We start from the raw sequence: 17429 nt of genomic DNA on the forward strand, positions 1-17429 counted from the left end.
AATAGCTCACAATAGGTAAATAGTTAAAAAAAAACAAAACAAAACTGGGGTGTGTCCATATCACAGAACATTACTCAGCTGTACAAATGAACAAACTAGTGATACATACAGCAACTTGAATCTGTCTTAAGGGCATTATGCAATGTGAAAAAAACCCCAGCCAATCTCACAGGTCATATATGATTTCACTTATATAGCATTCTCAAAATGACAAAAGTATGGAGTTGGTGAACAGGTTAATGATGGCTAGGGGTTAGCTACAGAGGAAGACCTCTGTGATGAAATAGTTCTGTTTCTTTACTGTAGGAGTCGCTACACTAACATGCACAGGTGATGACACAGAACTACACACACCCTATACCAATGCGAATTTCCTGGTTTTGATGCTGTACTACAGTTATCTAACTTAACCACTGGGGGAAACTGGATGAAGGGTACATAGGACCTCTTTGTACTATATTCATAACTTCCTACGAATCTAAAATTATTACAAACTTAAAAGTTTTTTTAAAGACAGGAAATTGTCACATAGCATTACAAGCAAACTTTGCATTTTCCTTGTTTCTTTCTTGTATCTAGTGTATCACCATCATCCTGCTCTTGTTTTCCAATTTTGAATACAGGGGATCAAATCTGTCTGACTTTTCTTCTCTCCCAGCTATAAAAAGTACATAAATTCACCTAGCTCAGTGTTTCTCAACCCAATGACATTTGAGAAGGAGCTATTTGTCATCACGCAGGACTTTTACCAGAACTGGTCATAGCCACAGGTAATCCAGCAGTGTCCCCAACAGGGCAACCAAAACTGCTTCTCATGTTCCCCAAAACTCCCTAGGAGAAACTTATTTCCTGAGGTGACAACCAATGACTTTCTTAACTCATAAGTGAATATTAGAAAGTTAGAAATTTTTATCAGGACTGTTCTAGATTCTAGTAACTCTAAGACTGTAGGTTCCACAGACAGAATACCCACAAGAGAAACAGCAACTCAAATTCTAATGTCAAATTTAGCTAAAATTCTACTAGACATTTTTAAAATTTTTACTCCATTTATCCATTTAAGAGCAATTATGACAGTTAAGGATGCTATTATAAAAGCTGGTTACCACTAAATACTAGCTATCCATAATGGAAAGTTGATAGGAGTTAGGAGATAATTTTATTCTTTGCACCATAATGTCTTTTTGACTCTTGATTTGGCCAGAAATCACTAGCAGAAAGAGGAAAATGAGTTCTTTCTTATATTCAATGGGATATTAATTTGAAACTCAATTATGATCACTTATCTGACAACCCACTATACTATGATATTTGGTCACCATTCGTCAATCACTTAATCATAGGTAATATCCAGGGTGACTAGGCATTCACATAAGTCTTGAAGTTTGGCAAACTAAAGAAGTTTGAAGGAACACAACAGACCTAAGTATAATTATATAAATATAAAGCTGAAATTTCTGAATCTGAAGAACCTCCAAAAATCAAAAAGAATGACTCTGACTGATTTATTAATGACTAAATTCTATGATACATGAAGCTCAATTCATTAAAAGTGAAAAATCCAGCTTACCTATGTCAGAAAATGCATCCCTCTTAAGAAAGAAAGCTATCAGAAAGAGAATAGGAACATACTCTTTTCAAGGGAGGCATAAACCTAAATAATCTCCCAAACTTCTTGCACATCAGTTTCATTATATTACCGATGGGTTCTGGATTTGAATATTCTTTTGTTCCAAATGACACAGAAAATAATATTAATTAGCGGTCAATTTCTAACAAGTCAATCTCTCAAAAGAAGTGCTCAGCAGCATGAAGTACTATTTATAAAGCCCAGATCTCAACTGACTTCTTTTACCCAAATTTGTACATTATGACTAATCGCCACCAGTCATTGAGCCTAATAAACATTAAAGCCCCATCTGTAGTACCTTCCAGAAGCACTGATTTTTTTCAAGGCTCCAATAATGAAGGAATTGTATTTGTATTGCTTATCTTGTCATCACCAATAATCAATAATGTTGTCCCCAAAGTTCTAAAATCTGCATCACTGCTTTCCAATGTGGCAGCTTACACTGGTGATGAAAACCTTAGAATAAAACTATAGCATACATGTGGTCCACCAGGTAGAACTACTGCCACAAAAGGCTAACGGATCTGGTCAGTAGCCTGAACTAATGTGCATTCTCAAGTTCATTCTAGAAATTAATGCTAATGAGCCTTGCTGTACAAATAGCACTTTAGAGTAGACTTTTGAAACTAGGCATGCACTGTGATTTTCATAAATTTTAGTGGCAATTCACAAGCAAAATTAACAAAAGACACAAATGAATTTATTATACTCTTTGATATTTGAATGTCTTGTTACAAAGTGAGAAAATGAACTTTCTAACACAACCAAAAGGTTATATTTGCATGTTATGTATTTCCACGCTGTGGAGATGTGTATTTCAGTAAGAAAATATTTGGCTCAGGAAGAAAACATGTTTGGTGTCCTCATAAAAATAACATGACTTCTTAAGGAAACTTTGAAAAGACAGTGAGTATCTTGCAGTTGAGCCCTTAATGGATCCAGATGGCCAGGGCTATAAAAGCATACCCCCTTTACTCTTTTATTGCGACCCTGAGGTCACAAATTATCTCCAAGATGTAAGAGTCACTCATTTTTCTGAACAGTCAGATTGTTGTTCAGCATTCTGTATCCCATTTATCTCAGGCCAAACCTCAACAACGACAGAAGTAACTGATTAGTCCAAAACCCAGCAAAAAACATAAATGTCTATTGCTTTAAACATTTCAGTAAGTCCTTCCTGGTTCTAAAAAGAACTATTCTGAAGTTCAGATTATCACAGGCAGTTGTACCACCTGACATTGATGGACAACATTTACACTGTTTCCTATCCTTGAAAATTGAAAAAACAAATTCAAACAATTAAAACCTTTTTATCAAGTCATTTTTAACTTAATAAAGAACTTATCATTTCAACTTGTTATGTTCAAGCATAAATACATCTTTCCCTTTTGTAAAAAAAAAAATAAAGTGTTCCATTATGATAATGAAATTGCCTTGAACCTGCACAGAATACACAAAATAATGTAATATACTAAATAAAGTAATAAGGTTAATTTCTTTCCTGCTGTCACTAAATTCATGCTAACAGTCTCTCTTCAGCTTGACATCAATTAATGATTTTAATTCCAGGCTCTTGTCACAGTGTTCACCATCCTTTTTTCTAATTAAAATGGATGACGCTCGATGAAGATAAAACACACAAGACTTCTGTTTTTGTAACATTTCTATTCATTAGTATTTTTGCTTTTACAATAAATGGCTTTTAGCACTAATTGCAGTAGAATAGGATGAAAGGAACTTTTTACAAACATAAAGTCTAGTCTTTATATATCCAGAAAAGGTACCAGGTATGGGAATAACCACCAAAGTGACCAAACTCCTTAGGATGGAAAACCAGTGGTGTCCTTAAACCTCTCAGTTACATACCAAATACCTCCATTTCCAAAGCTATGATGCTGCAACACATCTCTTTTTTCATGGTGTATTTTTTTAAAGACTACAAGAAATAGAAACTGTCTTTTAATAATTTTTTTTTTTGAGACGGAGTCTCGCTCTGTCGCCCAGGCTGGAGTGCAGTGGCACGATCTCGGCTCACTGCAAACTCCACCTCCCAGGTTCATGCCATTCTCCTGCCTCAGCCTCTCTGAGTAGCTGGGACTACAGGCGCCCGCCACCACGCCTGGCTAATTTTTTGTATTTTTAGTAGAGACGGGGTTTCACCGTGGTCTCGATCTCCTGACCTCGTGATCCGCCCGCCTCGGCCTCCCAAAGTGCTGGGATTACAAGCGTGAGCCACCGTGCCTGGCCTTAATAATTTTTAATAAAAAAAGTTGTTATGTCTACAGAAGATAGAATATACTAATATTAGTTTAACAGAAAAAATGTTTTTAATAAATTTCAGATTGCTACATATCAGATAGTTGTTGACTATCTTCAAAACAATGTTCAGGATCTTGAAATCAACTCTTTTGGGAAACATTTTACCCCCAACTTACTGCACTGCCATCCAGAAGCCTCATTCTAGGAACAACAGTTCGTGGATCTTTTCCCAACAGTATTTCTTCTCTCAAAAAGTCAGTATTATAGAAATTGATCAAATAAAACCCAAATTCATGGCGAAATGAAATTTAAGCTACAAAACAACTGGAAGGAACAGTTTGTTGCAAAAGCAGTTTTAGTCACTATGGAAGGCTTTATTTGGCCCTCAGAGTACTTCAGCAGATGGCAGACTTCAAAAATACTACAGCTCAACTCATCCATCCTTTGGGTGATCCTCCCCCTGCCAGGTGAATCTAACAACTGCCTCCTAACAGTAGGTAAGTTGCCAGTTTGGTGCCTATGCTGAATTCCCAAAAGAGAGATACTATTCCACTAAATTTCTTACTCTGGTAACAGTTCCAATTTTAAGTGGGATTTTAATATCTTTGTCTTATTAGGGTAAAAGCTGATTGAGAAGAAAGGACTTCCATATTCTAAATGGGTCCTGAAAAAAATTTTCTTGAGTGAAAACAACAGTTTTAAAGGTACACTTCCAATTCCAGGGAAGAATGCAAGTTGCTGAAATACATAGTGGTCCCTCAGAATAGGTGGGAGGGAAAGTTAACTTGCATCCCTCAATGCTAAAATGAGATGAAACCGGTTTTAAAATACAAAATGGTTAAAAGTTGAAAAAGAGATAAAAGAAAGCATTAACAGGGAGACAACTAACCACTAATACAACCACAACTCGTAAAGAATCCAGGCAGTTAAAAGACTGCCCACCTTCCATAAGCCTTTGTGCTTAGGGGGAGACTGAACGTGAGGGTAGAATTTTTCTAGTTTGCTAAATTATACATATTCTTGGGAATAAGATCTAGCTCCCAAACTACCATCTCTATGAAGCAGTCACTACTAACTCCAGCCCCACTGATCGCTCCCCTTCCCAAAGCTCTGTAATCATCTATTTTAACAATTGATTATATTGTCTTTTCCCCCCCAGCCCAGAGACAGGGTCTTACTCTGTTGCCCAGGCTGGAGTGCAGTAGTATAATCATAGCTCACTTCAGCCTTGAACTCCTGGGCTCAAGACATCCTCCCACACCAGCCTCCTGAGTATCTGGGACTACAGGTGTGTACCACCATGCCCTGCTAATTAAAAAAAATTTTTTTAGGGAAAGAGTCTTGCTATGTTGCCCAGGCTGGTCTCGAACTCCTGGCCTCAAGTGATCCTCCCACCTCAGCCTTCTGAGCAACCTTACATCAATTTTTTAATGTTAATGTGTTTAAATCTTTTTCTCTTAACAAAGGTAAGGGATCCCTGAAAGAGGAAAAAACATTTTAAAATAGTAATTTTAAAAAGACTTATACTATCTGATATGGTTTGGCTGTATCCCCACCCAAATCTCATTGTGAATTGTAGTTCCCATAACCCCCACGTATCATGGGAGGAACCAGGTGGAGATAATTGAATCATGGGGGCGGTTTCCCCTCCTATTCTTGTGATAGTGAGTTAGATCTCACAAAATCTGATGGTTTTATAAGGGGCTTCCCCCTTTGCTGGGCTCTCATTCTTCTCTTTCCTCCCACCACATAAAGAAGGACGTATTTGCTTCCCGTTCTGCCATGATTGTAAGTTTCCTGAGGCCTCCCTAGCCCTGTGGAACTGAGTCAATCAGACCTCTTTACTTTATAAATTACCCAGTCTTGAGTATATCCTTATAGCAGCATGAGAACAGACTAATATACTGTCTGATACACTTAATATATTGTGAAACAACAAAAACAGTTGTCTTATACTGACTAATAAAACACTAGAATAATATTTCCCTAACCAACAGACACAAACACATCTCAATAGATACTCACTCAAGTCATGTTCAGGCTTTCATGGGTATTAAAGCACCTACAATTATTGCCAATGCAGAGAGATGCTCTTAAGCCAAATATATCTAGGACAGCTCTCATCAGAAAGCAAACTGCATTTTCCTACTTCATTTGCAGTATCTGTCAATAAAATCAGTTTCAGATATATAGTATGCCTAAGGCTTAATTTTTCTCAAGTAATCATCTATATTTTTTCCTGTTTTTTTTTTTTTTTTTTGTTGTTGTTGTTGTTTTGAGACAGGCTCTCACTCTGTCGCACAAGCTGGAGTGCAGTGGCACAACCACAGCAGCTCACTGCAGCCTCGAACTCCTAGGCTGAAGTGATGCTCTTGCCAAAGTGTTAGGATTACAAAGTGTTAGGATTACAGGTGTGAGCCAACACACCCAATCACGTATTTATCTAAGTAGTTAAGTTCTACAAAGCAGGTTAACAGATTCTTAAAAATTCTCATTTACCTGTGCAATAAAAATTTTTAAGAAAAACTTGAAACTTAGCCTATTGATTAGAATTGACTTTTCTAAAGGATTCACAAGGTCAAAGAAACATGAAAAATGCTGCTACAGGATAGAAAAAATGTTTCCCATAAAAGGTTAATTTTTAAAAGGCAATCTTCGCATGACAATAAGTGATCTAAATGCAAAGATTATTGTTAGGAAAACAAACATGTATCACCTGCTGAAAAAAATCCTACCAACTGAGATGACAAAAAAGTTCAAGTAATTACTCAAAGCAGGTTACTGAGAACAGCTGGTAAAATTAGAAAGAGAGGAAATGGCATGCAGAAAATCCACATAAACTTGCAAAATGACACACCAAGAACGGGGAGTATCCCACTGAAGGACACAGACAGTTCAATGGTCTGGTATAGAAAACACAAGGCTTTGAAAGATGATTAGAACATTGAATAATGGAAAGTTTCAGATCATCTATTTCCTAAGGAGATTTATAAATATTCCTTCTATACTGGGAGGATTTCATAAGAAATTAATTAACTTTTACGTATTTCCACTAGAAGCATTCCGTATCCCTGGAAATGTTCCCAAGCACAACTTACTATGTAGATATAGATAATAATATTGTAATAGCTTTCAGTGGCTGAATAATTACAAAATACAAGCCAGCTAACATTATAAACCTCATTTAATAGAATGAATAACATGAGGAGAATATTATTTGAGAGTTGGGAAATTTGGCCAGATATCATAGCTAATATTTCATGTTTCAGAACATCTTTCCTTCTTTCTGTCCCTCTTTCCCATTTGTCTGTTCACACAGACCTGACCGTGATCCAGAAAACATTTAACATGATTTTCTAGGAATGCATAAAAATGCAAAATAAATAAAAATGAAAATAGATCTCAACTTCTTAAAAGTACATAGGTGTGGAAAATGTGTACCTTATAGGAAAAAAATGATTAGAATGGCACAGACCAGTATGTTACCAGTGTGTTAATACAGATAAATTTTTGTTTTCTGATTGTCATTTTATGGGTTTCTCCCAAATTTTTCTGTAGTTTTTAGTATTAGAATAAACTTGGAAGTAGAGCTTAAAAAGGTAAATGTTTTAAACAAGTGAGAAAGATGGGAAAGAGAAAACTGAAAAAGGAGGAGCAGTGGTAAGCACGTACTTTCATTAAGTCCACAAAACAGAAGCCAGAAAGTAGAGACAGGTTACAACACTGCTTTAAACTTGCTCGCATTTCTGGAAAACAATCAACTCCGGTTTCTACAGCCAGTTAGAGGAGTAAGCTGGACACGGCTGAACCAGGAGTCAACGGTCTTTACTTGCCCTTGGTATTTCCCCAGTGACTCAGAATGCTGCGGGATGTCAGTATTCCAGGAAAAGCAAAAAGTGAGGGGTTGGGAAGCTGTTTTGAGAAGAAGTAAGTTTGGAGAATGGTGACTCTCTGTTCCTATTTTGGTGACTCATAATGTACATGAACTTGGTAAAATTTTGTGAAATAACAGAGTAGAAAAATATGCATATACTGGTTTAAACAAGTGTTTTTCTAACATACTTGTAAATAGAACACATTCTCTACTGCTGAACACTGGGCAATCCTGTACCACATAGTGTATATACTACCATTTAAAAATACACGGAGGTATCACTGGAGCAAAAACAACAGAAAGCCAACATGTTATTTGTGATGCTTGGTCAATAGAGAAATCTATCACTGGGCTTTGTGCGGGAGGCTAAGTAGACATGAAGTTACTCACTTAATTGGAACATGTTCTGTTTTGAGTTTGGAGCCTAAACCTTTAATGTGGTGGAAATGATCCAGTAGAGGCGCTGTCCCTAGGCATGCCTGAAACACAAGTCAGAGGCACGAAGCACTGAATTCACATTTTTGCTTAGCTTCCCAGTCTATCTCCAATGTAGCCAACAGCATCTCTGAAAAAATAGGGTACCTAGGTTCAGTGCTCCAGAATGAGAAGTCAAAAATAGCATGGCGGAAAACCCGTTAACTTCCCCCTTGGCATCATGCCCAGACTCCCCGCTTCTCAAGAAGACCGTACTCATGGAGGCTCTAGTCTGAGGCAGGGCAGGGCTAGTAGAGCGGAGCACACATCCATACAGTGATCTTCCTAGTCCATTTCTCCCACATGGATGGCATTTACTCAAGACCCAACCTCACAGTGTTGGTAGAGAGTGACGGAAAGGGAAGGAAGTTAGCAAGAATGAAGTCAAACTTAATCTTGGACCCTGTTCAGAACAATCTAGTTTATTGTCACCATCTAAATAGATCTTAACATTGAAGAAAACACATTTAAAATTATATTCATAGCCCTTTTAGTTTTTCAATATTTATATCTTGAGCAATATTCAGGATTCGCAGATGTACATAGGCAAAAAAAGTTCTGGTTTGTGGACAATCATAACTCATGGGGGAATGTTGGGTTTTCTATTTTTATATGGAATCATCCAAAATAATTTTTGGAATTCAAATAGCTACAGTGGTAAATAATACCCTGAGAGATATTTCACTACTAGTCAGCAGTGAGGGAAAGGTTGTAAGGAGAATATAAGTGGTGGTTTATTTATTTTTATTGATTCCTCCAGTCAAAATTTTTTCAAGGAAGCTGCAGTTTCCATTCTCAGAAAGAACACTGCCAATACCACAGACAGAACAGACAGGACGACATATGGAAGAAGGCTTGCCCTATTAAAATACAAGTGCCAAACCTACTCCACTTCATAGTTCAGTCCGTTTCTTGCATTCACTTGCTCTATTACAAAATCCATAAGTTTAAATAAAACATACTTGCAAAAAGTTGTTACTGAAATACAAAGTATAATAATTTTCTTAAATTATGAACCTAATTGATTTTTTTAATGGACCATTCACTTATTCCTTGACCCTGAAAGATTTTTATTTTAGGCCTCCTGTACATTGTAAATTCATTATGATCAACCTAGTTCCCAGAAGTATTGCATCATTAGAGGTACAGAGATGGAAATTAAAAGCAAAACTGAGAAGTGAACTGTGCCTTAGGCAAATTAATAATACAAGTGAAACCATTATGTAAAAATCATTGTTGGGCTGGAAATATTTGACTAAGCATCATAAAAGTATTTTGGAAAATGTTGATAGAATTCTGCGTGGAAACAGAGCAGTCACCTTAAACTGCAAAGAAGAAATATTTAGAAGATGAAAAATAGTACAGGATTAATGAAGCTATCTATCCCCTGTGGAGGGTATCAAGATATAGGGGAGGTATAATGTTTCTGTCGCTCAGATTACTCTCTAAGTAAATTACATATTTGCCTGTGGATGAATCTGAGTTCACACATTTACCTGGTATAGTCTCCTCCTTTAGGGAGAAGAAATTCTTCTAGGATAGAAGTTTATACTTCCGAGTCACTAAATGCTATGGCACACACACTCAGGAACACTATGCACCCAAACCCCAAAATAGTGAGTTCACTAATAAGTTTGGGAATCCCCAAATTGATGAGGATTAGAAAGAGTCCTGCAAAATAAGGTGAAATGATTTTTTAAAAATAAAAATTGAGGAAGAACCAGCAGTCTCGCTTCATAAATTTAAAATCCATATTTTTTCCCACATACATTTTCTACCCTGAAAAGCTACAGAGACTCAGAGTAACCATTCTATTCAAGAAGAACCTCAGAGGTATTAGAAGGATGAATGAAAAAATACCCAAACACTAATTTCTTTTAAATAAAACTGTTGTAGGATACTATTTTTAGTTATTTCATTCATTAAGTATTAGAGTAAAAGCATCCTAGCTTTAGAATTATGGTAGGAATATTGGACTTAATCTTAAAGATGCTGGGCTACAGTCCTAGCTATGGACAGTACTTAGCATTATAACCTTCATCAAAGTACCAGAAACTCACTGAAATCCCAGATTATTCAAAGTAAAACAGGCATAGTACCTCTCACTGTGGCTGCTCAGAAAATGAAATGTGATGACAGAGAGAAGCTCACTGTGAACCTGTAAACTCTAATAACAAAAGTGTGAGATGGCTTTCTCACCCCCTGGAATTATAATGAGAAAAATTCTAATCACTTAGAAAAATGGTTTTCGAGTGCCTGCTTAGAGTAACTCTTTTCATTCCTTTCATTGGTCTTTAAGTTCTCAACATGGAAATGATTCAACAATAGGTAACAATCTATCTGGAAGACATGGAAAACTTAAGTGGAAAATGTCACAAAATGTGAAGATGGTAAAATAGAAGGAGAATCAAGAAGTAAGTGTCAGGTTTGAAAGAAAAACAACATAATGAATAACAGCCTCCTGAATTCTTATTATATTTAAAATGTGATATAAAAATTCGGAGTTTTATTTCCAGAAGAGTATTTCTTTAAAATTATTATAATATGCTAAATATCCATATATCAGTGAGGCAGGATTTTAAGTACTTTTTGTGTTATTTTAAAAAATCATAAATTCAGTATTAATGTTCATTTATTCATCTAATATGCTCTTCTATTTCCGATGCAAAAGATCTTAACTAAAGCAATTAAAATCCACTTTGATGTCACAAATACATATAAGGTTTTTTTTTTTAATCTCTCTTTACAATATATTCACCCACAACCGGCAATATTTGGGTTGATACAGGAAATATAAAGAGTAATTAAATGTAAAATCTTTACATTAAAAAAGTAGAAAGTAGAAAGAAAAAAAAAGAACCTCTTTCTAAGGAGGTTTAATCAAGTAACTGAAGTCTACCTCTCCTGTTCCTGCTTCATTCGTATCCTCTCCTCTTCTGACGTAAAGGATTCCTGTATTTTTATTTTACCCGTTTTCTCAATCTTGTCATCTTTTCGATGTTTGCCAAACCTGTTAATAACAAAAAATTCTAACTTGTCAATATATACAAAATGAGCTTTCTTTTGTTTGTGGTAATGACATATACCCAATGAAATGCATGTTAGCTTCTTCAAAACAGGGACCAGGCGTCTTCTGCAGTCAGTAGTTTGAGTCAAGACTAGTATTTTGAATCAGATTATTTTATTCAGTTTTAATTAGAACTTCCCAGAGAAAACTCTTGAGGAAAATGATCTCAATAGCAGTTTTTCTTTTAGCAAAACAAAAACAAACAACAAGAGTTGTGGTTTATCCTTATTAAACAATTAATATATCTGTAGGACTAAGTGCTGAATACTTTAGATGCTAGAGGAAGAAAGATCTGCATTGGAGTGGGTTTTTCTTAGGACTAAAGAACGATAATCCACAATTATCTAGTTAATAATCTCTCCATAAACAACTATTCTTTATTTTCACAGCCAGGCTTATTGGAAACATTCATCATAGTTTAAAAACTGACAAAGAAGGCCATGTTTGCAAGGTTTAAAGTACAATGGATAATTTACGCTGCACTTTAATTAAATTGAAAGGTTTAAGGTATTCTCATCAAATACTCTCCTAAATGTGATAAAAAGCAATTGCTAAATGTGGCATCTATGACTTATAAATCCACATCTGATCAAAAACAAACACATGGAACAAACCCATGATTGAAAAACAGTCCACACAAACTTCTGCAGATCAGTGCTGAGCTCTTTAAGAAAACACTAACATTATTCTTTTCTGGCATCCAAAATATCCCAGTTTGATACTCAAACTTGGTATCAATTCCTTTCCCTGCTCTGTTATTTTTCTCTATAAAAGACCATATTGCCTGGAATGCATGCACTCTATATCCATAAGCAATCTTCATCTGTAATGCACTGGTCACCAGATGTTTCAAAAAAGAAATATTTTATAGACAGTCACACAACTAAGCATTCAGAAATAATTAAAGCATATTGAGTATTTCTTTCTGAAGAATAATAGCAATCTGGCTTACTGTGACAATTTCATATCAAAAAAGAGGGTCAGGCCCAGTGGTTCACGCCTGTAATCCTAGCACTTTGGGAGGCTGAGGCTTTGGGAGACTGAGGCAGAAGGACTGCTTGAGCTCAGGAGTTCAAGATCAGCCTGGGCAACACAGCGAGACCTCGTCTCTACTAAATATCAAAACAATCAGCCAGGTGTAGTGGTGTGCACCTGTAATCCCAGCTACTCCAGAGGCTGAGGCAGAAGGACCGCTTGAGCCTGGGAGTTTCAAGCTGTGTGAACCGTGATTGCGCCACTGTGCTCTAGCCTGGGAAAAAGAGGGAGACCCTGTTTCACAAAAAAAAAGAAAGAAAGAAACAGAGAGGAGGAAAGGGTCCCAAAGTTAACATAAAAGAGAAAAAATTATTTCTATTAATGGCTTGGTTGATAGCATCGTCTTTTTATTAATACAAATCTAATTTCCAATACTTGTCTACATATGAATTAAAGTATATGTGGGCATACCTCATATGTTGATTAAAGTAACACTATGTTTGAAAGGGGTCTCTAAATATGGAAAAGAAAGTATTCTTAAAATGTTAAAACAGAAAAAAGGTAAAACACCACCACCACTACTTTAAAAATTACATATATTATTCAGTATATTATACAGTAATCAAAAACTGGCTGTAAATTAACTTTATAAAGCAAATCTATCCTTAAAATTAAATTTTTGATCACTGCAATTGCAAAAAAGAAAAAGAGAAAATTCTCCAGAACTGAAATCCAGAATCTGACCACATTTCACAAGGTATAAAATACATGCTATGCATTTAAAACTAATAAATACAAAAACTAATAAATACAAAACATTAAAAATAAAAGACTTTGCACTATTTTTGTCAATATATCAATAATGCCTCAGAATTATGCATAATGATGGGCTTTACAGAATGAATGAATAAATGAAAAAATATTAAAAACTGATAGATCTCAGGAGAAGTCAACATCTAAAACTTCACACTCATTCATCAGACAAAAATGTATTGAGCATCCACCATGCAGTCAGGGCTTATTTGGGACACCCAGGCTATAAACGGTAAACAGAGCACATTAGGTCATTTCAACTGCCATAGAGCTTCTACTGCTTATACTCAGGTAACGAATTAGCATATAACACATCAGAGTGCACAGTGCTAAGGGGGAAAGCAAAGCAGAGTAAGGAGACCAGGAGTGATGGGGAGGGGGATGGCCTCTCTCCTTAAGTCGACATGTGAGCAGAGATCAGAACTAGAGGGAGCCAGCCACATTGGCATGAGTCAGCAAGGCAGAGGAGCAGGCAAGTACCAAGGCCCTGAGACACAGGGAGGCTGAGTGTCTTTGAGGAATGGCAAGGGCAGTGATAGGGCTAGAATGGGAGAGAAAAAGAGAAGGCAGCAGGAAATGAAGAAGAGCAGCATCAGGGGCCAGACCACGTGGATTTTGGATTTTACTGAGATGACATGAAAAGCCACTGAAGGATCTGGAACACAGGAGCAGCACTGGTGACATTTTAACGACCCTGGATGCAGTGTGAAGAACTGCAGGTGAAAAGCTGAAACCAGGGAGAATGGTCAGGAGGCTATGGTGATGAACCAGCTGGTAGTGGAGGAGAGTGAGAGAAATGCTTAGTTTCTGGACATATTTTGACAGCAGCACCAATAAAATTTGCTGATGGGGAGGTCATGGACGTTAGGGAAAGAGTCACTGATGATTCCAGGGTTTTAGCCAAGCAACTGGAAGAAAAGAGTTACCATCCAGCAAGATATTCAGGGCCAGGGAAGGAAAACGTTTGGAGGACTTGGGGGTGAAGATGTCATAATAGCAAAAATTCAAGGCACAGCTTAGGGCTGGATGGATTAATCTGGGTGTCAGCAGACAGCATTTAAATCCAGGGCATTCACTTCGTCCTGGAAGTTCTGCAACACTGAGGCATCTCAAAGTATAAAATGTACAAATCCTAACTTCCAGAAAAGTGTAAGTTCAAATTTTAGTACATCATTTTACTTATAATGAGGTATTCCGAAGGTAAATAATTTTAACCATTTAGTGTTTCTGTTCATAAATCTTTCAAATGATACAATGTTGCCACGTTGACTTACTGATTTTTAAGACACTGTGCTGGTTCACATTCCTACATCCCACATGACAGAAATACAACTCTGCACCATAATTGAGAAACACCATGCAGTGACACAGAGAACAATCTATTCTCTATCTGTACCAAAAGGTACAGTTTAGTCTTTAAGAAATAGTGTACATATGCTCCTTAAGTTAGTAATGGTGAGGAAAGATTTAGATCAGTTGATTGCACGTGTTTTAAAACAGTTTAGATATTTTCAGCCAAAACCTAATGTTGAGTTAATTCGCTATGTTAAAATCTTTGTAGAAAATGGTATTGGTCCTACATTGTAAAGAAGGTTTCAGTTTGCCCACGTAATCTCATATATATATGAACTCAGTCAATCAACCTTCCTCTTTTTCTCTTAAGTACATGTGACATATTTTAAAGAGTAGATTCCTGATTCATACTTAAGGATTGTATATTTTCCCACTGTGTTTGGTATCAAAATATTAATTAGTTTCCTAGACCACCCCCTAATCACTGGAATAACTATTTTATTATTTGTAAATGTATTACCAAACTGTTATAACACACTTTCCTTTTTTAAGAGTACAGATTTGACTGGGTGCAGTGGCTCATACCTATAATCCCAGCATTTTGGGAGGTTGAGGTGAACAGATCACTTAAGGTCAGGAGTTCAAGACCAGCCTGGACAACATGATGAAACCCCGTCTCTACTAACAATACAAAAATTAGCTGGGCGTGGTGGTGCACGCCTGTAGTTTCAGCTACTCAAGGGGCTGAGGTGTAAGGACTGCTTGAGCCCGGGAGGTGGAGGCTGCAGTCATCCATGATTGCGCCACTGCACTCCAGCCTGGGTGACAGAGTAAGACCTTGTCTCAAAAAAAGAATATAGATTCAAGATTAACGTATGAAAATTAAAGAAACCATAGGTAAAATGTTCATAGGTCGGAATTGGACATTTCTTTTAGTAATTGCTTTAGCTAATAAATTATGTGATTTCTTTAAGGTATACTATAAAATCACAGCATATTATTTTATAATTGGGGCAAAAATGGATCACTCACAGCTGTAATTTTTTGACAAATGAAATCAACTGTAAATAAAAAATACACCAGCCATTCTAAAATGTAAAAAAGAAAAAAAGTATCTATATCCATATTCACCCTAATAGCCAATATTACTGTACTTCCTAATTTATAGTTGCTTAATTCCTGAAAAGGGGAGGCAGTCATTGAAAAATTTCACCTATACATATACTCGCAAAGACAGTTTCACAGCTGAAATCGGCAATCAACCTATGAAGACAACCACTTAAGAGCAAAATGCTCAAAAACCTGGAAGATATCAATTATTTGTATGTTATCTTTTAAAAGCCATGGATGAATGTCAGATGAGCCACCTTTCAAGAAACAGCATAGCTGAAGAAATACTGTGCTAATGGTTTCTCCACAACCAAACCCATTCTCAGCATAGAATCAGAGTTTTGCAATCTGCTCTGACTCACACAAATGTTCAAAGAGAAAACTTTACTACCCAGCAGGTGTCAGGCTGAAAGGTAAAGTGGCCACCTACACTGGTACCTCAGGAAGAATTTGCTAGTCATGCCTTAAGTCATATTAACATAGAAGAATGACCTTCTTTTTTGGAGACAGGGTCTCACTCTGTCACCCACGCTGGAGTGCAGTGGTGCAATCCAATCTCAGCTCATTGCAACCTCCTGGGCTCATGGCTTCTTCCCATCTCAGCCTCCAGAGTAGCTGGGACTACAGGTGCATGGTACCTACCATGCTCAGCTAATTTTTGTATTTCTGTTGGTAGAGATGGGGTTTCCCATATTGTCCCTGCAGGTCTTTTTTTTTTTTTGGTGGTGGGGGGAACATAGGCTTGCTTTGTTGCCCAGGCTAGAGTGCAGTGGCGTGATCTCAGCTCACTGCAACCTCCGCCTCCCAGGTTCAAGTGATTCTCCTGCCTCAGCCTCCCAAGGAGCTAGGACTACAGTCATGCGCCACCACACCTGGCTAATTTTTGCATTTTTAGTAGAGGCGGGGTTTCCCCATGTTGGCCAGGCTGGTCTCAAACTCCTGGCCTCAAGCGATCCACCCGCGCCAGACTCCCAAAGTGCTGGGACTACAGGCGTGAGCCACTGCATCTGGCCAGATCTTAATAATAATAATAATAATAATAATAATAATAATAATAAAAGTAGAGGAATAAAAAGAAAATACCTTTAAAAAGTTGAGGGAAATAAAAATTGCTTAGTTGCTTAGAGGTAGCGCTGCATTAGGAGTGAAGGTACACTTTTAAAAATGCCACACTCCACCAGAAACTCCTTCACAGAAAGATGCAGTGAGTGAACCCTGTCTTATTCAGAGCAGAATTGATTGTAACACGTCTTAAATGTATGGCTTTCTTCATAAAGGACACAGCAATGTCTTCATTCAGCTAACGTAATCTCAAACTAATCTGCTAAATGGGTTTTACAATAACGCGTTACAAATGAGGTCCTGCTATCTGCCAGATCAGCCATATGTACCATTACAGTCAACAATGATGGACAAAACCTGAACTTGAGGATGAATGGTGAAAGCAAAAAGCAAACAAAATGACAACAAAGGATGGCAACAAATTCTATTGTTTTTATAATGAAATAAATGTCATTGAAAAGTAACTACTGGCAAGAGTTTCCTTGCTATTAAAACCATCATTTGGGGTTTCAGCAAAGTAACATAATTCTCTCTGCAATATAAATACAACTGAAATATTTTACTATTTAAATAGTAATATTTCTGCTGCTATCAAAATTAGAGGTCTTAAGAAAAAAAATTACGTGGAATAATAATGCATAGCATCCTGCGATAAATAAAAATACAATTAATTTTGTAATGAATGTGTTTTTCCTAATACCATACTTTGAAACATGATACAGTTTTAGAAAAAGTCTTAAAAATCTGCTGCCATATTTAAAAATCGATGAACAGAATATCCGGAACCAATTATCTTGTAGGGTTTAGGGATAGTCTTTCAAATAAGTTTTCTTCAAAACACCCCACTGAAATGTCACCTAGAAATCTGGTAT

At 36.7% G+C, this 17429-nt stretch overlaps 1 protein-coding gene across 28 annotated transcripts in view; it reads right to left on the reverse strand.

Moving 5' to 3' along the window:
* The window catches only part of PARD3 (par-3 family cell polarity regulator), a 712145-nt gene that overhangs the window by 162405 nt on the left and 532311 nt on the right, over positions 1 to 17429 (reverse strand). For 22 of the 28 annotated variants that reach the window (XM_063638016.1, XM_063638015.1, XM_055275119.2 and 19 more), the window contains one exon: positions 11137 to 11247. The exons of the other annotated variants lie outside the window; for them this stretch is intronic. In XM_063638016.1, coding sequence (XP_063494086.1) covers positions 11137 to 11247 — 111 coding nt within the window. The remainder of the gene's footprint in view (positions 1 to 11136; positions 11248 to 17429) is intronic. 28 annotated transcript variants of the gene reach the window in all.

This window comes from Symphalangus syndactylus, chromosome 4, assembly GCF_028878055.3.
Source record: "Symphalangus syndactylus isolate Jambi chromosome 4, NHGRI_mSymSyn1-v2.1_pri, whole genome shotgun sequence".
NCBI lineage: Eukaryota > Metazoa > Chordata > Mammalia > Primates > Hylobatidae > Symphalangus > Symphalangus syndactylus.